Below are 26,042 nucleotides of genomic sequence, written 5' to 3'. Positions count from 1 at the left end.
GCGGGCAGCGGGGTGCAGGGGACGCAGCCCCGCCACACCTATTACTACACTGAATGAATGGACACACACACCCCACATGCTCTGCCTCACAAAGCCAATTTCTTCCTACTGGTATCATCACCAATATTCTGAATATCCCTGACTTTGTTTCTCTGGTTAATTTCCTTCCTAAAAACCCATTCTTTCCCCTCCACCTATCCATCTACTTTCTGTTTCCTTAGAGCAGCAGTTCAAATTGTCCAGGTTTGTACAAAGCTGAGGGAGGGACCTGACTACTCCAATCTACATATCAGACTTTGTCCTCACGTTCGAAAGCCTGCCCATGTGGTTCCGTCCAACACTGTCAATGAAATGAGATGGACACAGTACGTAAATGTACTTTCCTTAGTCCATCAGGACTAACCCACGTTTATTTATAGCGGACACTTGAATGTGTTATTTTGTTACCAAAGAGCTATCCATTCAAAATGTTATGTTTATGAGAGTCAGTGTTACAGTAATACTTATCTCTGATTGTTAGCCATTCATCTAACAATGAAACTCTGGCAATGTAAAACAAAAACAAAAATAAAAGAGAAAGTAAAAAGGACAGAAGGCAGACATGTTAATTTTGTAGGGACAAGTTATTTTTAAAGTTTGGGAGGGCTAGAATGGACAGATATTGAATAACATCCTAACACTCGGTTACTTGAACATGGTGTGCAGACAGAACAATTTCTTTTTATTTTGAGTCTCCCATAGCCCAGACTGACCTTGCACTCCTGTTCAGCTTCCTGCATGCTATGATTATAGGTATAATCACCAGTAAGTAGAGCAGGATATTAACTTTTTAAGATTGACAAAATAATGCACAGCCTTTACTTTTCCACAGATCACTCCAGTTTTGAAATTATTCCAAATAAGGAAGACAGGGCTCTAACCACTACAAATACAGCAAGCTATCCAAATAAACAGATGCACCAAGAAACATTTATGACAGGGAAAGCCTTGTTTCACTCAGTTAAGTGTGGGATCACTCTTTTTTCTTATATCATTCACTGAATATTTTTGCAATTCAAGTATGAAAGAAAGAAAAACCATAAAATAAGAGGAAAAGACTGACTGGGAAGTAGCGCAGTGGTGGAGCACTTGCCTAGTATGCACAAGGTACTGAGTAGTCAAGTAAGAGGCACTGGGGGTGGGGACACACAAAGACATTGAGGTATTAAGAGTATCTGTAAGGCAAAACCTAAACAGACAACATATAGGCTTATTACACTTATTAATTTAGTGTGCAATGGGTGGGAGTGGGCATGCATTGGCACATATGAGGTCAGGAGACAACCTGCAGCAGTAGCTCCTCTCCTTTCCCTATGTGGGTGATAGCCATCAAACTTAGGTTGTTGAGCATGGTAGTGAGGGCCTCCATCTACTAAGCTGTCTAGCCAGTTTTCCCCCACTCTTTAAGTGGGTCTCATTATGAAGCTCAGGCTGGCCTTGAACTCTTCATTTCCTTGCCCTAAGGTCCCTGAGTGCTGCTGGATGATTTTGGCCAGGTGAGTCATTACCACATTTGGCTAAGTTATACATTCAAAAAGAAATTAATGAGTTTTCAACTTTGGAATTCTTTCTTAATGCTTATGATGTCCCCAAGGCATCAGACTCCCTTGTGAAAACAGAGGGAGCAGACTAGCCCTCTGTCCTGCTGGAGGAAGTGGAAACACATGGTTTCTTCTATTTTCCTTTCTTCCTTAAGGTATGAGGGCATGCTTAGGAAATATAGCAGTAATCTATAGACTGTTGAATGATGTGTGTCATTAAAGTTAGGTGTGGAGGCCCACAGATGTGGCTCAGAGAGTTCGAGCCTATTACTGACCTGAATGTATAGACCAGTTGGCTGGACTAAGACAGTTATGGAAGCACCCTACTTTGTGTAATGCTTTAAATGCAGACGCAAATACTTTCTTTTGGTTGGACTTCATGCTTTTAAGTCTCTAGGAGAGATCTTTATCATGCTTTTTTCCTTCCCATCTTCCCACCTTCCTTTTTTTTTTAAAGGCATGAGGGGTGGGACCCAGATTCTTATGCATGCTAGGTAAGCACTTGATCTATGAATTAGACTTTCAGGCCCTTCCATGTAGGTTTTTGTTTGGTTCTCTGAGACAAAGTCTAATGTAGTCCACCACTGGCCTCTAGTTCACCATACAGCTGAAGATGATCTTCAGTTCCTGATCTTCCCAAGTTCACCCCCTGCCCAAGTGCTGGGATGGCAGGTGTGTGCCACTGTGCCCAGGCTTTCCTAGCAGTTTTGATTGAAGTTATGTTGCCCAAGAAAATCTAAATCAAAGCGTTGGGCCAGTAACACAACTCAGCTGGTAAGGTGCCTGCCACACCAAGTAAGAGGAGCTGAGCTCAGATACCCAGTCCTCATGTACAAAACTGGGTATGTTTATGACAATGGTACTTTAGGGGTAGAGGGAGATATGGACAGTAGAGCCCTGGATCTCACTGGCAAGCCTAGTACAACTGATGAGCTCCAGACTCTGACATACAAAGAAACTAATGTGGACCATGACCAAGAAAAACACTTGACAACGACCTCTAGCATCCCTCAAAACACACATGTACATCAACATGTACATATATCACATGCAGCGCTAAGACTCTTTAGGCTCATAGAGGAAAGTCTTAAAAAATAGATAAGTCAGCTCTCCACTGAGGAGGGGTGAGAAGGTCTACGAATGCACAGTCCCAGGAGGAACTCCAAGACGGAGCAGATAGAGTCAGTGTTTATCATATGAAGGACAGCTGTGGTACACAGAAAATCAAAATCCCGCGACCACCTTCAGCAACTCTTGGCGATTTAGGCTTAGACTGGGTATTTTCTTTGATTAATTTCTCAAGAGCTTCTGCACTGTCAAGTGAGAAACTAGAACTAAGTGAACAGAAGAAAACAGACATGGGTATATGATAATTACATCCCCTGTATTTCATAAAGTCTTGTGCCAACTTGTGATTTAGCCATTTACTTGCATGAAACTTCAGCTAAACACATGTCACACTTGATGCAGAAGGAGACTAGGGACTCCAATATGTTGTACTAAGCAAATAGAGAGATGCTCAAAACTTAACACTATATCAATCTTTTCACTAAAAAAGATAGCTGATTATTTTTGCTTTGGGAAAGTAAGATTAATATTCACAAGTGCTGTATTGTTTATCCTAATAAATAAACAGCTTATTAATACTATTTTAAGACGAGGATATAGCACAGTGGTAGGACACTTGCCTAATATACATAAAGTCTTGTAACTTTATAAGCAATGAAAGCAAAAAGCCTGAGTATTTAGTAAGTTTCTAATTTCCATTTTAATGTAGCACTAACTATACTGATGCTCCATAAAAGTTAAGTGTTCTGTGCTCCTTTTTAAGTATTTAGGGGTCTGAAAACTGCTGCCTTATGGCATCCACTGTAACTTCATTTCATGCATCTAAAAAAATTCACTCATAAAAAATTTTTAAGAAGGAAAACCATGTTACTGAGTATACTGCAAGAGGGCTCACAAAGCTGGGCAGTAACCAGACTAGTGTTTGCAGTTTCAAATTATCTGCTTATTCTGAGTTCATATTAGGAAACATCATTTCAAACTATCTAGATGACATGTAATATTTGCTCATCAAATGGGGATAGTGATGGAAATAGGATATTAAGTTAGGAGACTTCAAGTGATCAGGATGAATCAGACTTAAATTAGTAAATGAAGCGTCCAGAATAAATAACTATATAATAGTGGTATTTTTATTTTACATCACATTTACTTCTTTTTTTTATTTAGTTCGGTGATTATTTTTTTAAAAAATATAATTTCTGGGGTTGAGAATAATTGCTGCTCTTATAGAGGACCCTGGGTTTGGTTCCCAGTATCCTCATGGCAATTCAGAACTGTCTGTAACTCTACTTGTTCTAGGGTAGCCAATGCCCTATTCTAACCTCCACAGGTGTATACTGCATGTGGATGGTGTACATGTACTCATGCAAATACATGCATCCGTAAGCATGTAAAAGTGCACTACTAGCCAGACCACAAGGGAGTGGCTCAGATTGTCTACCAATCCTCAGTTCTTGCAAGCACATCCACATAGTGAAATGACTAACTAAGAAAAATCTTATCTAGTCCATTTCATTTCAGGGGTGTAGAAATTCCATGTCTACTATTTAACATTAAACAAGCATGCAAGGTACTTTTATAAATGCTACACTTACGGTATCCCAGATCTGGAGTTTTATCTGTTTCCCATCAATCGTTATCATTCGAGCACCAAACTCTACACCTGAATAGAACAGAAAATAATATGTTAAGGGACTAGTGAAATACTTTACACCCAACCACTAAAACACAAATGTTTGTTCAGGATATGTGATAAACAAGCTGCTAACCTTGGAAAATATAGAAGCTGAGTCAGAGGTACTCTGTGAACCTCCTATCACTTAACTGGAGTCACCTGACTCTAGATAGTTGAACTATCTAGATAGTGAGCTCAGGCCTGTATTCCCAGCACCTGCTGTGAGCTTGAGGCCATTTTTAATTGGATCATTTGAAGTGGGAGATCTACTTCTAATCTGAATATTTAAGGTGTAACACACACCTTTAATCCAGATCTTCTGAAATATGAAGATCCACCTTTAACCTGGACCACATCTTCTGCTGGAAGCCTATTTAAGGACAAAGAAGGAAGCCTTGTTCTTGCCCTTGCTAGCAAGCCCATTTTCTTACTGGCATCAGAGCCTACTTCTTCAGTATTCCAGCGTATACTTAGGATCGGCTGAGACCCCCAGCCTTGTGGGCTGAACAACTACTGGATTCTTGGACCTTCCGTTCATAGCCACCCATCTGATGGATGGGCTGGATGACAGCCTGTAAGTCATTCTAATAACTTCCCTTTATATATGTATGTGGGGATTCATTCTAAAGAATTCTAATAAACTAACCCAAACTCTTATTTCCTCCAATTCCCTAATCTTTTACTTTCTTTCTTCTATCATTTAATATTTAATAAAAGAATGATTTGTGTGTGAATGTGTGGGTGTATGAGTGTATGTAGTATATATGCAGATGTGCATGCCTGTGTAGGCATGGAGTTCAAAGACAGTATCAGACCCCTCAGAACTGGAGTTTCAGGTATCTGTGGGTACTGGGATTGAACTCTGGTCCTCATGACTGTACAGCAAGTACGCTTAACAATGGAACCACCCCTCAAGACCTCTATCATTTAACACTTTCTTGGTTACAGTCTTAGTTACTGTTCTATTGCTGTGAAGAGACAGCATGAGCACAGTACCTCTTACTAAAGAAAACATTTGACTGGGGGTGTGCTTACAGTTTCAGAGGGTTAGTCCATGATCATCATAGTGGAAAGCAGATAGCCATGGCTCAGGAGCAGTAGCTGAGAACTTTACATCCTGATCCAAAGGCAGCAGGCAGAGAGAGAAAGACTGGGCCTGGTGTGGGCTTTTGAAACCCAAAGGCCTTCTCCAGGGAAATACCGCTCCAACAAGGCCACACCTCCTAGTCCTTCTGCAAACAGCTCTACTTTCTGGTGACTACGCATTCAAATATATGAGCCTATGGGGACCGTTCTTATTCAAACCAGCAAAGTTCAGTCCAAGCTTAAATAAGTCATTATCTATGCATGAGGCAAAGGCAAGTACACAACTAAGTGAAGACACTTAGCAAACTCTTCAATCCACTGAATGTAGTTTCCCTGAATACAGTAGGTAAAAGTCAAAATGCCCACATTCATCTTCCATAAGATTTATGCTGGCTTTTTAGGGGAAAACAACTCTGATCATAAAATTTTAAAGCATGACTTATTCACTCACCACCTAGGTTTCAAAAGCCCTCTCCAGGATTAATCTCTCTCTTCTCATAACTCTCAAATTGGTATGAAACTCTTAGTGGCAGATCAAATACCATGTCTGCTGTCTGCCACCAAGCTACCCACAATGATGATCATGAACTCAACCTCTGAAACTGTTAAGTAAGCAAACAATTAAATGTTTTACTTTTCTTTCTTATGCTGTTTTGTTTTTGAGAAGAGCTTACTACGTAGCTCTGGTTGTCGTGGAACTCATTTTGTATACTAGGCTGGCCTTGAACTCACAGAGATCAGTCTGCCTCTGCTTACCAAATACTGGGATTAAAGATGTGTGCCATTAAACCCCTGTGATGGTCTGAAAGAAAATGGCCCCCAAAGACAGTGGCACTATTAGGAGGTATGGCCTTATTGGAGTAGGTGTGGTCTTGTTGGAAGTGTGTCCCCATGAGGGATCAGCTTTAGTTTTTGTTTTTCTCAAGCTTCACTCAGTGTGACATTCAGCTGACTCCTATTGCCTGCAAGATGTAGGACATTTGGCTATTTCTCCAGCACCATGCCTGCCTGCTGCCATATTCCCTGCCATGATGACAATGGACAGAACCTCTGAACTGTAAGTGAGCCACAATTAAATGTTTCCTTTATAAGAGTTGCCGTGGTCATGGTGTCTCTTTACTGAAATAGTAACTCTAAGTAAGACAACCCCACTAAATAAGTTTTATTTTATAAATTGCTTTAGTCATGGTGTCTCTTCACAGCAATAGAAAAGACAACTAGCTAACATTTAAGGGTTAGGGAATTATGATGGTAATTATGTGACTATGCATCTAAATCTCCACCACCAGGACTGAGTTGGTAATTTTCGAAAAGCAAGCTGATCCCAGGCCTACGGAATGAGCTGACCCACTGTAGTTCCTAGTTAATAAGAGTTTTTAAGTGGGTCTCTACCAAACTGAGGCAATGTTTCCCAAAGAACTTGGCTTTACATTTATAAAAACCTTTAATCATCTGAACAATACAACTTTGGAGCTGTTCATTGTTAACTATTTCTTGCCACAGAGACAGGAAAAACAAAAACAAACAAACAAACAGAAAAAATCACTGGGAATAGGCAGAGAGAAGCATAAAGTAGGCATGAAGAGAATGGGTGGTGTAGAAGCAGAAGTTCCCACCTCCTTAAAAGCTTTATGGCCCTCTTCTGGCCTGCCCCCAGTTTCTGTGGAACACAAAAAAATACTTAAAGCAATAAAGTCTCATTTTGCTTAATCTGTGAGGTGGATTTTGCTGCATAAAATGAAGTCTGAAAATCTCCAGGACCGACAACTCTACACCCTGAGGTGCCAAGGCACACAGAACAACACGGGCTGTTGCTCTAGGATGCCCACCAAACTTCAACAGCCAGATCTGATTACTCAGACATCAGATACTTTGGTGACAGGACATGACCTGGAGGCTTTCTTCCCGCTGACTGGCTCTCACAGTGCCAAAGGTGCTACGAAAGCTGCTCAGGAGAAGTTACCAAAATCTGAACCAGCTGTGATTACTGCGAACTACAAAAATCCACTGGCTGACAAGATATGCCCACTGACAAAATAGTGTCATGAATATCTGTGGATAATCAAATGCTTTCTGATTGGACTTAAGGCCCATTCCACAGGAGGAAATTCATGCCTGGTATTGCAAACCTGGCCAAGAACATATGCCAAGGGAAATCATGGGCCATAAAGGAGAACCAACTATTATTATTTTGCTAAGTGGACATAATATCAAACTCTCTCCTAAATATTTACATTTATACCTATAGAATGGTGCAGCTTTCAGCCAGTCCTTAATAGAGAATGTTCTTTTTGCAGTGCAGAGGTTAAGACAGACAGGGACTCCCCACTGATTCAAGGGCAGAGAATAAATGACCTTCAGTGGGACGTATATACCACACCACTTGTAAGCCTCTCTGGACGGGGTCCGGAGAAGATCGCGCTGTAGCAGAGTGCTGGAAAGAGTGTTTTCTCGACATGAGACAGCTCACAGACTCATGAACTAACTGCAGCTGTGCTTACTTGTGTAAGATTGAGCCCATCAAATTTCCATCAGGGAAGAAGGAAGGGCTCAGGAGGCCACAACACTCCCTTAAGGGCATTAATGGAGGCTGGAGGCAGGGGTGTCACACTCTTAAGTTTAATCACTGATAAGATGCCCCAGTTCCAGTAAATAACCTCCCACCCATGCTTATTCAGGCAACTCTATTTAAACTCAGTGGACTGGATACACATAAAAAGAAAAAAGATATGAAAGTAAGAGGGGCTGGCTGAAAAGGATTTCAACAAGAGAGGAGGAATTAAATGGATTATGGTCAACGAAGACTAAAATTCATCATACACACACACACACCTATCCATCCATACATACATACACCTATCAAAGAACAAAAAAGAACTTTTAAAAAAATAGAAAAACAATTGTGAAAGTTAGATGTGAAAAGGAAGGTACACTAATCAGAGTCTTAAAGTCACACTTAAATATTTAAGTGCCTAGTGTACAGACTTGGTTCCAACATAGGAGGAACTAAAAAAAAGAGATGGGAACTAGGCTCAGGGATGAGGCATAGCAGGAACCTGCTGCTGTTTCTTGACCAGGAGGACAAAGGGAGAGACTGCAGTCAGAGCTAGGAGCCACACTAGCAGTGGCTTGCCAGGCAAGGGGACAGGAGCTGGAGTAATGGAGAATAAAAGTCAACCCAGGCTAAGAGTGAAGTACAGAAAGATCCCTGACTGTTCTTTTCTTAACCTCCAATCTCCCAGCATCTCCCATAAGCAACAACCCAGAGTGAAGCCTGCAGCATCTGTACTCTCTTCACAAGCTGTGCGCTCATGCACAACACAGCGTATGCCAACTTCTGACAAATCAGGGTCATTTGCTTTATTGGGCACACTGCAGCAATTAAGATATTTATGCATAGGACTCAATGAAAAGCAACAATAGTTTTTAGAAAACTTCTTAGAAACAATAATTTAGCGAGTCATTTTAGGACATACTCCTTTCCAACAATTGGCTACCAAGGTTTCAAATTCATTGAGCAAAGCAGAGCAATGAGGGGGAAGTCATGGAACTAGATTTAAGAGTATTACCAGTTTCATCATTGTAGAGACTTGAAACTATCAAAACTTGATATAAGGCTTTTCTGTTGTGGAAGTCTGAAGGAGAATGGCCTCCATATGCTCATATGTGAATACTTGGTCACTAGGGGCATAACTGGGATGGATTAGGAAACATGGCTTTGCTGGAGGTATATTACTAGAAGTGGGCTTTGAGATTTCAAAAGACTGGTGCCATTCCCAGTGTACTCTCCACCTCCTGCTTGTGCTTCAAGAGATGAACTCTGAGTTGTTCTTGCTATCATGCCTCCATGCACCATCAGGGATTCAAACCTTCTGAAACCATAAGCCCACTCAAAGGTTTTCCTCAATAAGCTGCCATGGATACGATGTTTTATCACAGTAACAGAAAAAGCAACATCATTTAAAAATATTTATTTATTCTTTGATAATTTCATACATGTAAACAATGTTTCATGATCATATGCACCCCCAATTCTCTTTCCCCACTACCAAACACATCATCCCCATTTCAGATGCATGTCCTTTCTTTTTTTTTTTTAAAACTTCTGACTGAGTTCAATTACTTTAGTGCTGCCTATTGGAATGCTGACTAGTCTTGTTTGCTTGAACTTATGTAGGTCACCACAGCTGCAGGGAGTTCAGGAGAGAAACGACCATGTCATGTTCGTCTAGATTACTGCCTCCTATCAATCCTCTTCACCTCCCAATTCTAACATTCTTTTCTATCCCCTCTTTTATCTAAAGAGGGTGGGGACAGGGTGTGTGATACAGTTGTAACATGGAGGGGTAAGTACTGAGAGCCACTATTTTCTGGGCTTTGACTAGTCGTGAGGCTCAGCATTAGCTGTCAAGGGCAACACTAATCTATCTGTATAACTATTTAGAAGGCAGCTTGACACTATGTTCATCTAACAAGAGAACAGAAATATGCCCTAAGGGGTCTAGGGCCTATGACCTCCCTAGCCATGGGCTTCTGACTAAGTTTATAGTATCAGCTATGAATTCTCTCCTGTGGAGCAGGCCTCAAATCTAATCCCAAAGTATATAGTTATCACCAAAACCCTTGTGCCACTGCTGTATGTATAGGCACATCTTCCTGGAGAAAGAACATTAGGAATGCAGGGTTTGCTGCTGGTTAATAGCACCGATAGCTTATCTCTTCCAGAGGCTTGCACAGCATCTTCCAGCTATGAAATTAACTAACAGGTAAGAAGCTCTCAAATCTGTTCCAGTTTGATTTTTTTTAAATGTCCTGCAACAAAAGTGAGTTGTGTCTTTAGTAGCAGGGGTGGTCATGCATTTGATAAGTATTTTAAAAATCCTTGGTAGTGGGTCCATTCACCAATGCAATAAGTCAAATCCAGTTGAATTATAAACTCAGGTTTTATAAACAGAATAAAGTAAGACAGAGGGAAACAACTCCTGGTTAACTCTCAGGAAGGCAGGAGAGAAAGCGTAAGGCAGATCTAGTGACCAGGTCTTGAGTAGCTGGGAGGAGGGGGAGGACACACCCTTGGGAGAGGAGCAAGGTCTGGAATGGGAGGACGGGGGCTGGGATCCCAAGGACCGTCTGAGGGGAGGGGGGCTGGAATGTGGGAGAGTAAGGCTGGAGCAGAGCTTCCAATTAAACACTATTAAGTTCGGGTGGGCGACCAAGAACAACGGCAATACCTCTGGAGCCTCCTTGACCAACGCATAACTCACAGGGAGGTATTCTATGCCTGATACTAAGATTTTCATTTAATCACCTCTTCTAGAGAAGGCATCGTCTGCCCATGGAGGATACCAGTGCTTAAACTCCTTAAAGAGCAGACAAACAACAATAAAAACTTTACAAAGTAGTGGGTTTCTAAAAGAGTTTTTCATACAACCTTAGTTTTGGCTGAACTCCTCTTGTTTGTTTGAGACAGGGCCTCCTGTTTTCTACACTAGATCAAACTCACTACTAGATAAGGTTGGTTGGCTTTGACTCCTAGATCCTCCTGCATTTACTGTTAACAAAGCACGGATCAGTAAAGTAACAGAATCTATGACTTAAAGGACTGGGTGTGCTAGAACAACTGTAACCCCAGAATTCAGGAGGTGAAGGCAGAAGGCAAATTCAAGGGCCACCTTGAACTACATCTTGAGATCTGTCTTAAACAAACAATAACAAAACAAACCCAGCTCCCAAATAGAAATAAACAGTCAGTGACTGTTACTAAGCAAAAGAATTATGAGATTTCCAACTACTCCTTTGATATGCAGGATATTTGATATGCAACCCCTGTGAAAGGGTCCTTTGACCACCAAAGGGGTCAGAACCCATTGGTTGAGAACTGCTGCTCTAGATTGATTATCTATCTATCTATCTATCTATCTATCTATCTATCTATCTATCTATCTATCTATCTATCTATCTATAATTTTTTGTAAGAGACATCTTGCTACATAGCCCTGCCTGGCCTGGAACGCACTATGATGACCATGCTAGCTCTGAACTTGTGGTGAACCTCTTGCCTGTTTCTCAAGCACCGGATTTACAGGAGCAGGCCATCATGCCTGGCCATCAATATATTTTTTCAAACAAACCGTGAGTCTCTAAAATTCTTAGTTTTTTTACTCATTTTAAATTTGCAGTTTTGCATACTGATAAAAAAGTAGTAGTAACACTATGCAAAATAACAATAATTAACACTGGATGTCTATTTGTTACTAGTACCTACCTCATTTACAACTCATACTCTGCTGACGGTCCTGGTTAATAATTACAGCAAGCATGCTGGATTTGCCACACTGCAGGGCACTGTTCCTATGCTTTACACTTACTGTTCATTTCCTGATCACAGTAACTTGGTGGAATTCTTAGTGTTACTCTCACTGTAGAGACAGCAAGGCTGAAAATACGGAGAGGTGAAGCAGTTTGCTCAGTTACTGATAGACTTGATTTAATTCCCAATGAGTTCCTACTATGGTGCAGTACTGTCTCTTAACAGTATGATTTATAATTAAATCTAATTAAAATCTTAAGTACTAATGTCTTTTGCATTTTAACCCTGTATGAAAAGTTAGTTAATATCTATTTTTACTATATGTATTCCTAAAATGTAACAGAGACTAAATTTTGTACAACAAATCTAGTTTCACTGCTTTTATACAGTGGACCCACTAGCACACAGCACAAAAGCTATTGAAAAACTGTAAATGTTTTATTCTTTTCTAAACTTACCAATTGTGAGGTCATGCACTGGCTGGAACCTCTTGTCTGTAAACTGTAGCAATAAGCACGATTTACCAACACCTAGAAATAAAAAAATCAACAAATAATCAGAGGAAAATAAAACCCACAGAAATTAAGACTGACCTTATAAAAGCACAGAAAAGCGGCAACAAGGGTTTCTGCTGCTGACATTCAGTCAGCCACTATTTATAGTTCTCCAATTTTTTTTGGGGGGGGGGATTTTCGAGACAGGGTTTCTCTGTAGCTTTTTGGATCCCGTCCTGGAACTAGCTCTTGTAGACCAGGCTGGCCTCGAACTCACAGAGATCCGCCTGCCTCTGCCTCCCGAGTGCTGGGATTAAAGGCGTGCGCCACCACCGCCCGGCTAGTTCTCCAATTTTTAAAATAACCCTTTTGCCCTTCCTTATTCATTAGTTTTCCATGCAAAGGAGGCTGGCACATAAACTCCCAGAATAGCAACTAGGTCTTAGCAGTTCCCACCAAAGCACCACCCAGGAAGCTGGAGAAGACGTGTGTCCTTTCTATCATTTACAAAATGTGGATTAGAATGCATCCGTATCACAGGGCAGGGAGAATTAAATCAGCTAAATTATAAAGCACTCAGGACACAGAGTAACTTTAGAACTCATTTATTATTCTATTTAACTAAAAAGTCAAAATCCAACAGATTTTTACAACACTTCACTTCTTCCCTCCAAGCTCCCTCTTAGCTGTGCCACCAGAGTCCTTTCAGCACTACAGCAGCGTCCCTTTCCTTTAAGGCCGGGCTCAGCCTTTGCTGCAGGTCCTGAGAACTAGCCAGCCCTTTTCAGCTCATGTTTATGCTTCTCTGTGTATCAGATCCTCTTCTTCAGTGGGCAAATTTTCAAGAATCTCACATTCAAAACATACCAGTGCCTCTTAAAGAATTTAAAGACTAAGTTCTTTGTAAAAAACTTAGTCTGGTTCAGCAAACTCAGAGCTCCCACATGTAGCAGTAAACTAATCCTCAACCTCCCTCAAGCTCAGCTTTGTCTGAGATGGCTTCAGAAAAAGGGAAAAGTCTAGAATAGCAGGACTTTGAGAGTGCAGAAAGAATGGGTGTGTTCAGAAGGAAAAGACACTGCTTTCCTTAGCAAACAAAACACTACTGCCCCCTCCCACCGCTCCCTGAGCTCTGGGGAGCCAATCGCCTCCATTCACAAAGGCCTTTCTTCCATTAGCTGGATGTGATCTGTAATGGACTTACTTTTATTTCTGGAAAGGCATTTATTACTAACGTTAATGTCTACTATCGTTATTTAAATGTCTATTTTCATCATTTTATAAACAAAGTTCCTTGGGGACAAGATCTGAAATGTATTCATCTTTTCTTCCTCCAAAGCACCTGATGTGGTAAACACTACTGTGCCGTGTATGTGCACACATGTGAAATGTACGTCATGGCATATGTGTGCTACAGCAGGGCAGCTTGCAGAAGTCACCTTTCTGCTCCCTCCCACCATGAGGGTCCGAGACAGCAAACTCAGGTTAGCAGGCTTGGTGGAAGGTATTTACCTGCTGAGTGTTAACTGGATAATCAATCCTACACCTTAAGGCCTTGAGTTAGGCATCACCTCCTCTCTCCATTTAACACAAATGATACATCTAGCAGTGCTGCTACCATCAAGTCTGTTTCTTCTCTTTCCCTGCCCTGGCTTATGTAGCACAGGTTGGGCTTGAACTCAAAATAATCCTCCAACCTCAGCCTTTTACTTTTCTCTTTTTTAAACCCAGAATTCAAGTCTGTTCCCTCTGTAGGACATAGTACTGTGAGAACCGAGAACCTAAAGACTATGTCAGTAGCAAACACTTAGCATCTAGGCATGCTAAAAATCAGAATCCTGAATCTCCACTGCAGAGAATATGTAGGCTAACCTACTTAGTCCTCTAGAGATTTTTAGGAAGGAATCCTTTGCAAAGAACAGGGGAATAATTCCTAAGAACCCAATGAGTCATTTTAGGACTCTGGTAATCTCAAGATTCTTAAAAATTGGTGAGAATTCTATTTTTTGCAATTCAAACGATTTTTAAGAGGGGAAAAAAAGTCAAGGGTATGGGAAGTACAGTGCCAACTGCTAACTAGGGAAGAGGTGCCAACAACTACGGTTTTATAGGAGAGAAGAAAGAGACGAAAGAGTGGCGCATGGAGACACGCCTGTGAATGAGCAGTCTAGTCTGGGCTTAAGTTTGTTTGATTTTGGCCTCGAATTCACAGAGATCCATGTGCCTCTGACTCCCCAGTGCTGGGATTAAAGGTGTGTGCCACCACTACCTAGCTCAGACAAAACCTTTTTTAGAGACAATCTCACTCTATATAGCTTCGCTATATTAAATATTCATTATTTCCTTTTAATTTAATTTTAATTAATTTTTTAAAGTTTTTAACTCATAATTCTTGAACAACAACAACAAAAAGGTGTAGAAATTGAGCTCAATGTTCTGTTTCTAAAATGAGAAAAGAACACTGCATCAGAGCTGTGACTTGGTGGCGCAGTGGTAAAGCACTGTCTAATATGCATTAAGCCCTGGATTTGCTCGCCAATAACATGAACATATACCTGCGTGCATGCACAGACAAAGAGAAAGAAATCTAAAAAGAGAAAACAGTGCTCCCCTCAAAGGAGTACCACAAGGTCCAATAACAAAATGTAAGAGTATGCTGAAAATTTAACACATGCACTAAATTAAAAAATTCTTCAAGATAAAGATTGCTAGGACAAAAATTTCTTCCCAAATTTATCTGAAGCAATCAAAGTTTAGGCTTATTTAAGAATTTCTTTTAAAAAGTATTTATGTTGGTGTCCCTGAAAACTATTTTTCTTATATTATCTCTATTTTTCTTATTTTTAATAAAAATATTCTATTTCTATTTTTTATTTATTTTTAATTTTTTCTTTTCTTTTCTTTTTCCTTTTTTGGTTTTTCAAGACAGGGTTTCACTGTTTAGCTCTGGCTCTCCTAGAACTCACTCTGTAGACCAGGCTGGTTTTAAACTCACAGAGATCTGCCTGCCTCTGCCTCCAGTAGTGCTAGGATGTGCCACCCCCACCCCCACTTCACTTTACTGCTCAAAGTTAAGATGAGCACTGCTTATACATATTTCTGAGCCCTAGGTTAATATGTAAAATGCCCCTTATTTTGTGCCTTGTCTAAAGGACACCTTGGAAGAGCTGGCGAGATGGCTCAGTCAGTAAAGTACTTGCAGTACAGACAGGAGAGCCTGAGTTCAATCTCCATCACACATGTAAAAAGGTCAAGTATGCTGGCATGTGCTTGTAAACCCAGCACTGGAGAGGCAGAGACAGGAAGAGCTCTGGAGCTGCCTCACTGGCTTACCAACCTTGTCTAATCAATTCCAGGTTAATAAGAGATCCTTTATCAACACACACACACACACACACACACACACACACACACACACACACACACACACACCGACAGATGCTGTGCGGTTTTGAGACGGCAGCTTCCTGGTTCATGCTAGTTGCAGAAACAGCTCTGGCTCTTTCAGGGGATTGAGCATTTAAATGGGGTTTGTGAGTAACATGCTACAACTTGCTTAATGGCAACACAGACCTACTATGTGCCTAGAAATGGGGCTGTGAGCATGGCTTGCAGACCTGGCATCAAATGAACCTCTGCCATGTTGGACTGGTCAGAGCCAAAAGGCAAAGCAGCCTTAGTCCTAGCCACACTGCTTAGTATTTTAAGAAGCACTCTTGGACAGAAAAGGATTACATATACACAATAGGACAGATTCAGACATAAAAGACTTCTAAATGAGACACAAGAGTGTTTAAAAATGTATGTAGGTTTGGGAAAGAAAAAAAGAGTATAGAGAGTTATTTTTAAAAAGTAAATCATAAATTTTTAAAAAGATAAAACAGTCTTTAAAGAGACAGAATATAGACAGTCATAAATTAAAGGAGTAAAAAAATAAGCCACATAAAAATGAAATATACATAGAAAGTCTAGATTATGTATATTATTGTGTTTTCTTTAAAGTTTTTGACTTTAAATGAACTAAATGAACTAAGTACAGAGAGACATTTCATTGTATGGGCTGCTAAGCTAAACCAATATATATATATATATATATATATATATATATATATATATATAATATATACATATATTAAAGGTATCTTGACCTCAAGATTTGGGTCTAAAGGACATGTTGCTTTGGAAAAGAGGTTCTGCTTTTGTTTCCACAGAGGATGAGAACCTGTGGATTCCTTCCAGGCTAAGGTGGTTTGATGTACTAAGACCCCCCAAAAGGTCTCCAAAACCCCCAAATTATTCCACCCAACAAAAAGCAGAAAGCACTTTGGATAAAACTATGCCCAAATTTCCAAATATTGTTTAAAAATTTTTGTTTACATTTAAAGGGGGATATGCTATAGAGATGAATACTTTGCATTGGTATGGATTTTGGTTTACTGATACAAATTTAATGTCAATTTTTTATATTTATGGCTCTGCTCTTGATTAAGGCATTGTGTTTATCCAGCTCATTTAAAAATGTAATGTATAATTAACAAATACAGGTTAATAGGTAGTCATCTATAATAGTCAAGCGTATAGTCATGTTAGGTTTTCTAGATGTACAAAGATATATTTCAGATAGATAAGTAGTCTTTAAACCTTTCAAACACTAAGAGAATAAAGCATTTAAAATGTTTTAAGAACTTAGGACTTTTCATGACAATGAGACACATCTGCTCCTGGCAGCACCAATCTACTTCAAGAGGATGATGGGCATGAAAGAGGCTTCTTATGGAGTTTGCTAGCCATTTAGACAAGAAACTGTTCTTGCCTGGCCTGATGGAGAAAGAAGGTCATTGGTTAATTAAATAAAGAAGCTGCTTGCCCTGATAGGTTAAAACATAGGTGGGAGGAGTAAACAGAACAGAATACTGGGAGGAAGAGGAAGTGAGCTCTCAGACTCGACAGCTCTCCTCTCAGGGGCAGACGCCTCTGAGAGACGCCATGCCCCGCTTCAGGGCAGACACACGCGATGAAGCTCCGACCCAGGATGGGCGATGAAGCTCCGACCCAGGATGGACGTAGGCTAGAATCTTCCCGGTAAGACCAGTGCTCACAGATTATTAGAGATGGGTTGATTGGGATATTAGAATTAGCCAGTAAGGGCTAGAGCTAAAGGGCCAAGCACTGTTTAAATGAATACAATTTGTGTGTTGTTATTTCGGGGCATAAGCTAGCAGGCGGCCTGGGGTGCTGGGGACGCAGCCCCGCTGCTCCTATTACAACACTGGCCTGCTTGACATTATGTTGTATGAACTGGACATGCAGGACTCACAGAAAACTGACTGCTGAACTCGCCTAAAGGTAAGACAGTCCTTCAGGATTCCTGCTTCATGAAAGAGTCTGCCAGACATTCTAGAGGACCCAGAAGAAAGTGACTGACAAACTGCCGATACAGGCAGAACTGTCTTTGAAATTTTTTGTCTCATGAAAAAGTCTGCCAAATGCTACGGGCCTGCTGTAGGCTGCAGATGGATGCCCCAATGTTTCAGAAGAATTTTGGGTGACTGTTGAGGCAGCAAGTTGTCTCTGTCAATTCTAGAGTTTCAAAAGTTGCTTACAATGCACTTCCTGTTAACTTAGGTAAAATTATATCCTTCTGGAGTCTTTGATGGAGTTGATGTACTGGTAAACCATGACCCTTGTGATAATATATAAAATAATAGAAATGGGTTAATTTAAGATGTAAGTCTTAGCTAGGAATATGCTTAAGCTATTGGTCAAACAGTATTGAAATTAAAATAGTTTCTGTGTGATTATTTCGGGTCTGGATGGCCAGGAAATGAATGAACAGCCTCAGCCAAGAACTGACCACCCTGGAAATAAAAGAAATTCAACACATAGCTAATCAAAGATGTCATCCATACTATTTTTGCTATGATTCATGATAAAATAAATCAGTCATGAGGAATCTAGAACACTTCTCCTTTTCTTAATTGAAACATCAGTTGGGCAGCATAAGTGTCACATTCCTTTAAGCCCAATACCTGGGAGGCCAAGGCCAAGGCAGCAAAACTGCAAGTTTGAAATCTGCCAGGCTACATAGTGAAATCTTATCTCAAAAATAATAGAACATAAAAAAAAGTGTGTTCTACTATAAACCTCTTAAATAAAAACTAACAGAGTTAAGAAATAAAGCAAAGGAAACAACACAGAAGTGTGTTTAGCTGGAACCTCCCCTTGACCTCACTCCTCCCCTATTCCAAACCCCATCCTTCTCAGAAAGCCCTCCAAGCAGTGGTTCTTCTCCTGGAGTTTCTCATGACCATGCCAATAGGGTATTTAAGCTCTAGTCCTTAGACCTGCTATGTGATTTCTCCTCCTCCTCCCTCCCATGCCTCAATTCTGAGGAGCCTGAGGGGCAGTTCTCACATTAAATCTGGTCTTTTTGATTTGGCTTGATCTGTCCTATTGCATCAGTGGAGAAACCCACTACCAGGGATCTTCCACTACTGGGGATCCAAAAATACTTATCAAAGTGGATGTGAGGTTCCATTCCTGTAATCTTAGAACACAAGAGACAGGGTAGAAAGGATCAAGGTCTCAAGGTCAGCCTGGGCTACATAGAAAGACACTGTCTTAAAAGTAGTTTAAATAAAAAATTTTTCCATAATGCTATGGAAAAAAGGTAGCTATATATGTGCAATATTATTATTATTAAATTATTATGATTATTAACAAAATCTACTGCACATGACCTATAAAAATGTTACATCATAAGTAGTTTGTCACAAAATTAAAAGCTATAAGCAAAGTAAACTATTTCATGCAATTGACAGATTAGGCTAATAAAAAGCAAAAGAGTAACAAAACCAAATTGCTGAATTATGAAAATACAGACTAGGTAACTTTTTTTTTTTTTGGTACCTGTCCTGGAACTAGCTCTTGTAGACCAGGCTGGCCTCGAACTCACAGAGATCCACCTGTCTCTGCCTCCCGAGTGCTGGAATTAAAGGCTGTGAAAAGGTTCAACCACTGCCAGGCTGAAAACCTTTTCAAGTTTACTGAGTACAAAAGATATCAAGACCAAAAAAACTACTATTTTGTGATTAACATGTGATCTTGTTTTCTTAAACTTAAGTGGTTTGAAATCAGCAAACTAAATATAACCTTTTTGAATAGGACCCCCCCCCCAATTTAATTTTAGGAAGCTCAATGAAGGGGACAATTAGCTTTAAGTACCATTATTAGTAAACAACTTTGTTGTTTATAAGGCACCTGTACATAGTTTTACATCAAGCTCACAAAACAAAACAAAACAAAACAAAACAAACCAGTAAATTCAGCTATGCCTGGCATTACACAAGAAAACAGAAGATGAAGTGGTCATACAATGGAGACACCATACCAATCAAAATCTTCTAATTATAAATAGAGACTCTTGGAAAATGTTCAAGAGTGAGGTCTAGGTCAAAGTAATCAAAGATGGACTTGTGATACCATTTGACTTCTAGATGCATAGTAATTATTGCTAAAAATGAACTAACGCCAAAGTCAACTAACGCCAAAGTCTTCTACAAATTTTATTTAATTAATAGTAATTAATTCATTTTGAGATAAGGTCTTAATATATTCAGGCTTTCCTGGAACTTCCTATATACCCCAAGATGACTTCTAACTCATAATCTTCCTGAATCAGCTTCTTAGATGTTGAATTTACAGGCATATGTCAACATACCAAGCATGAACATACTACTTACACTAGCATACCAGCAGTAAATAAATAACACACGTAACTGCCACTTGAATTTTTACTACTGTGAAGGTAGAGAAGAAATGGGTGTTTGAAAAAGCCCTTGGCAGACATTCTACCAATTTTAGAGAGAATGAGAAATTTAATGATTTAATTCCACAAGCAGTAGCTGGATCAATGTTCCATAATGCACAGGTGACACACATCTTGGGAAATCTGGCATTCATATTGCTTCTTATGTGGATGTGCCTCTATAAAGGCTCAAGATGGGCATGCAGGTTGGCATCTATGTCTTGATCCTTTCCTATCTGACTTAGCCACATGGAACCTAACGGCAGAAATAAATTCAAATTCTTCAATGATTGCAATATATATGAAAACACTAAAATTTCCAAATTATAAACTCAAAATGAATTTTAAAATATTTGCAATAGATTATATTAAAATTACATATAGAAATTCATAACTAGTCAAAATGTAAAGAACTGATCATGAAGTAAGTACCCAGCCCCAACTGATACATCTACAACATAATCCCTATTGCTAAGGCTCAGGGGTTATCACCAAAAAAGGTAGCAGAAAGACTGGTAAGAGCTAGAGACAAAAATGTCTGCTGGGAGACACTGTCTTCTATATATAACAGGAGCTAATCCATAAAATTTTAACAATTTGTTGACTAAACAAGATCCAAATAATACTGCTAGCTGAAATGCAAACGAAGATGAGAACATTCTCACAAGACTCATTTACCCTTAAGACGAAGGAAACTAATGGTGAGAGAGAGAGAGAGAGAGAGAGAGAGAGAGAGAGAGAGAGAGAGAGAGAGACAGACAGAGAGACAGACAGAGAGAGAGAGAGAGAGAGAGAGAGAGAGAGAGAAAGTCTTCTCCAAGGACAAGCCTAATTGGTTATCTAACACCAAGTGCTCAGCTCTAAATACATACATTGGAGCAAAACTAAATGGATACAGCAGGTTGTACATATATTTATGTATGCATATAAAATGTAATGAAAGTAATTAAATATAAAGTCTGAATCTGAAAGGGAGTTGGGGGCACAAAAGGAATTAGAGAGGAGAGGATAGAAATGATATATATTAATACTGAACTCATATATTAATAAATTTTATTTAAATCATATGTACACACACACACACGCATTCTATTTTTAAAAGATATGCTTTGACATCACCACCCCTGATTTGAAGCTATACTACAGAGCTATAGTACTAAAAAGAGCTTGGTATTGGCATAAAAACAGAAATGTGGATCAATGAAATTAAATCAAAGACCTTGACAATCCACACACCCATGAACACCTGATTTTTGACAAAGAAGCCAAAATTATACAATGGAAAAAAGAAAGTATCTTCAACAAATAGTGTTGGTATAACTGGATGTCAACATGCAGAAGAACACATAGATCCATATCTATTACCATGCAAAAAACTCCAGTCCAAGTGGATCAAACATAAATCCAGTTACACTGAACCTGACAGAAAAGTAAGTGGAAGTAGCCTTGAAAGCATTGACACAGGAAACTACTTCCTAAATAAAATATCAGTAGCACAGACGCTGAGAGCAACAATTAATAAATGGAACCTCTTAAAACTGAGAAGCTTCTATAAAGCAAAGAACATGGTCAACAAGACAAAATGGCTGCCTACAGAATGGGAAAAGATCGCCACTAACCACACATCTGACAGAGGGCTGATCTCCAAAATATATACAGAACTCAAGAAATTAGGCATCCAAAACCAAAGAATCCAATCAAAAAATGGGGTACAGATCTAAAGAGAGAATTCTCAGCAGAAGAAACCCAAATGGCCAAAAGACATTTGAGGAAATGTTCAACATCCTTAGCCATCAGAGAAATGCAAATCAAAACAACTGAGATACCTTCTTACAGCAGTCAGAATGGCTAAGATCAAAAACAGTGATGACTGATAGTTTATGCTGGAGAGGATGTGGAGTAAGGGAAGCACTCTTCCACTGTTGGTGGGAATGTAAACTTGTACAGCCACTTTGAAGATTAGTATGGCGGTTTCTCAGAAAATTGGGAATCAACCTACTGCAAGACCCAGAAATACCATTCTTAGGCACATACCTAAAGGAAGCACACTCATACCACAAAGACATATGCCCAACTATGTTCATAGCAGCATTATTTGTAATAGCCAGAACTTGGATACAACCTAGATGCCCCTCATCTGAGGAATGGACAAAAAAATATGGTAACTTTACAATAGATCATTACTCAGCAATAAAAAACAATGGCATCCTGAATTTGCAGGCAAATGAATGGAAGGAACAAGAAAAAAGCTAGTAAAAAAAAAATGAGGTAACCCAGACCCATAAAGATAAACATGATGCATATTTACTCTTAAGTGGATATCAGACATAAAATAATGGATAACTAGCCTACAGTCCACAACCCCAGAAAACTAAGAAACAAGGAGACCCCTAAGACAGTTATGCATGGTTGTCCTTGGGAAGGACAATATTTTGTACAACAGCCATTGCAAATAATTCATAATCAGTTTCCTAAATCTGTACTTTACCATTATATAGCTGATATCTTACTAGCTGATTTAGAGGCAAATATCTTAGAAAAATGCTGGAAGAAGCAAAAAAAAAAAATTTTTTTTGCATTGTTGGGGATTACAAATTGCTCCTGAAAAAAATACAAAGGAGACTCTATTAATTATTTAGGATATAAAATAGGTTTACAAAATACTCAAACCCAGAATGTACAAATCAGGAGAGATTGAGAACACAATGATTTTCAAAAAGTTCCAAGACGGGATTAAAAACTTGAGAGCTAAGTAATTTTTTTCAAAGCTTACAAGTTATAAGGATTTAAATAGTTCAATAAAATTATCAGCTTAGACTGAGAGACAGTTGGCTTAGGTTGAAAAGAAACTACAAGATGCATATGTGGATCACTTGAATCCATAGCTTGATTGTATCTGGGTCAAACTACCTTCTATGCATTTTGCTACAGGAATTTTTATGCAAAGAGAAGATAATATTTTAGAATGGATATTTCTGCCACACAGAGTAAAAAATTAAAGTAACTATGGCAAAAAGGTTTCTGAAAAGAATCTGAAAAAAATTGAGACTTCATCAATTAACAGAAATAGACCCAAGCAAAAATTGTAGTTAAGTTTTTACTACTGCTGAAATTGCCGCATTATGAACAAAAAAATGAACACTGGCAAATAGCTTGTAGTAATTTCTTCAAAGATTAGAACAAATATCCCAAAAACAAGAGACTTCAGTTTATAAAAAGAACTAATTGGATTCTTATCACAGAGTGTGAGCAAGAATTTCTGGAGCCCCTATATTCTACAATGATGCAAATAAATCAGTAAAGGATATGAGTCAGAAAAATTAAGTGGCTCAAAGTTCCTATGAGTCTTTTCAAAAGTCAGAATTATATGCTATTCTTATGGTATTATTAGATTTTCCAGAACCTCTTAATATAGTTACTGATTCTCAATATGCAAAAAGAATTTTTTACATATAGAAGCCACTGAACTTAGATAACTAGGATTAACTCTGTCATTTATTCAATTACAAGAAATAATCAGAAATAGCCGGGCGGTGGTGGCGCATGCCTTTAATCCCAGCACTCGGGAGGCAGAGGCAGGCGGATCTCTGTGAGTTCGAGACCAGCCTGGTCTACAAGAGCTAGTTCCAGGACAGGCTCCAAAACCACACAGAAACCCTGTCTTGAAAAAGCAAATAAATAAATAAATAAATAAATAAATAAATAAATAAATAAATAAATATCAGAAATAGAAACTATTCCTTGCATATAACATGTATCAGATCCCATTTGGGTCTACCCTCTACCACAAGGTAATGGTGAAATTGTTCAGCTACTGATAGAAAATGTGAAGACTCAGAATTTCAAAAGAAACACCATATAGCAAGGGTTTGAAGAAAGAGTTTTCTATCACCTGACAACAAGGGAAATTAGGAAATGTCCTGCTTGTTCTTTGTATCACCAAACTCCACTATCTGCAAGAAGTATTCCACAGGGTATTCAAGGAAATGAAATTTGGCAAATAAATATGTTTTATTTTGTTGAGTTAGGAAAATTAAAGTATGTGCACCATATCACATACACATATCAGGATTCCAAAAGGCAAAGCTTTGAGCTCTGAGAAGGCTGATTCTATAACCACAGACTTGTGAGTTATGACCATTTACGGAATATCTATACAAATTAAAACTGACAATGCTACAGCACATGTCTCTAGTAAAATGAAACAGTTTTTTGCATATTATAACATCAAGCATATTATAGGTATACCACACAGTCCGACAGGGCAGTTACAGAAAGATCTAATCACACTCTAAAATATATTTTAATTTAAAAAGGGGGGGAATAATAAAGACTCCCAGGGATAGAATGCACAATGCTTTATTAACTTTAAATTTGTTTTGTTTTGGTTTGGTTTTTTGAGACAAAGTTTCTGTGTAAGAGCCCTAGCTGTCCTGGAACTAGCTCTTATAGAACAGGCTGGCTTTGAACTCACAGAGTTCTGCCTGCCTCTGCCTCCCGAGTGCTGGGATTAAAGGCAGGCACCACCACTGCCTAGCTTAATTTTAAACTTTTTAAATACTAATGAGTAAGGAGAGACATTGGCTAGTAGAAAAAAAAGCCAAATTAAATCAGCCTGTATACTTTAAGGATGTGTTGACCTCAGAATGGAAACCAGGATAAGTGCTACATTGGGGAAGAAGTTTTGTTTTTGTTTCCACAGGAGAAGAAAGGCTATGGATACCAAGATAAGTTAAGATTAGATTTGAACAAGAGAGACCTCTTGATGAGAAGTGGTAATAATTCATCAAACAGCGTAGCTATTCAACCTGCCAAGAAGGGAAACTCCTCAGAGTTAAGGTTGGGGCATGGTTTTGTTTTTGTCTTTCCATGAGAATAAAATCATAGAACTAAGGAATCTAAAGACTACTGGACAAATAAAGACATCTGAAGAAGGACAAATCATCCAGAAAAAAAATGCCCCCCCCCGCAAGGAGTAAAATGGCCTAATGGCATGGCACTATTCTCTTGCCACTAATCTCTTTAAAACTTTTCTTAAGGTATAAATATTATCTCTAAATTTTTAAGATTATATATACTTAAACCTTCTGCTGTGATATTAATGGTCATATAAAGTACTAATTCTAGAAATAAACTTATCTAGCTTCCTGTAAGTGGTTTTAGGCTTGAGTCTGAAGGAGGCAACTAAGAATACAGTGGTCTATTAAGCTCTCTGCTATCGGATGCATATGACATTTAAAGTGTTTAACTTTTCTGCAGTGAACTATTATAACCATTCCTAACAGAAACTTTTGAAGTCTCCAAAAGGATATTGGGACTCAACAATGATGAATCCACCTGGATTGTGCTAACTCCAGTGAGCTGAAAAACACCACCCAAAAATCATCTTTGGACTACAAACTGCTCAGGACAACTTCAAAGTGGTTAGCTAAGATGGCCCAGTCTCATAAACTACTCCAGTCAGGACTTCAGATAAGCTCTGCACTTTTTCATCACACAGAGACTGGACAACAGGTAGCTCTCCCAGAACTTGAAGATTATATCCCAATTTTCTCAGGGTCCCCTAAAGATGCCACTGTCCACAGACAGCAGGAAGTAATTTTAACAAAATAATGACCACATTCCTAAAAGATGGGTTGTGTGGTTTTTGATCTTTGGTGATTTTATAGATGTTTGACATTGGTGGGTTAGTTGTAAGTTGTTTTTGGTCATGGTCAGGGAGAAAACTAAGCAAGGGAGGTTTAGATTCTGGGATCCCTTTCTGAACAGAAAAAAGGGAGATACAGAAATGACTGAATAAAAGGGTAGGTTATGGGATCTACTTTTAAGCTAAAAAGCAATTACTAGTCTCAAACGTTTTACATTGGTATGGAATTCTCTATATTGATGCAAACAAGGTTATTTTGTTGTGCTGTATATGTTTCTACTCAAGATAATTTTGTATACTGATAAAAATTTAAGCTTATTTTTGTTCTTTGTCTTACATGTATTTATTTATTTATTTATTTATTTATTTATTTAT

At 39.0% G+C, this 26,042-nt stretch overlaps 1 protein-coding gene across 1 annotated transcript in view; it reads right to left on the bottom strand.

Annotated features, from left to right (window-relative positions):
- Nucleotides 1-26,042, bottom strand: part of Rab2a (RAB2A, member RAS oncogene family) — a 76,000-nt gene that overhangs the window by 40,712 nt on the left and 9,246 nt on the right. The window contains exons 2-3 of the mRNA XM_026786641.1: nt 12,178-12,249; nt 4,244-4,311 (exon numbers count right to left, since the gene is read on the bottom strand). Of these exons, the coding sequence (XP_026642442.1) occupies nt 4,244-4,311; nt 12,178-12,249 (140 nt within the window). The remainder of the gene's footprint in view (nt 1-4,243; nt 4,312-12,177; nt 12,250-26,042) is intronic.

This window comes from Microtus ochrogaster, linkage group LG5 (genome assembly GCF_000317375.1).
Source record: "Microtus ochrogaster isolate Prairie Vole_2 linkage group LG5, MicOch1.0, whole genome shotgun sequence".
NCBI classification, from domain to species: Eukaryota; Metazoa; Chordata; class Mammalia; order Rodentia; family Cricetidae; genus Microtus; species Microtus ochrogaster.
Note: the sequence above shows the minus strand (reverse complement) of the source record. Positions and strands in the feature narration are given on the sequence as shown.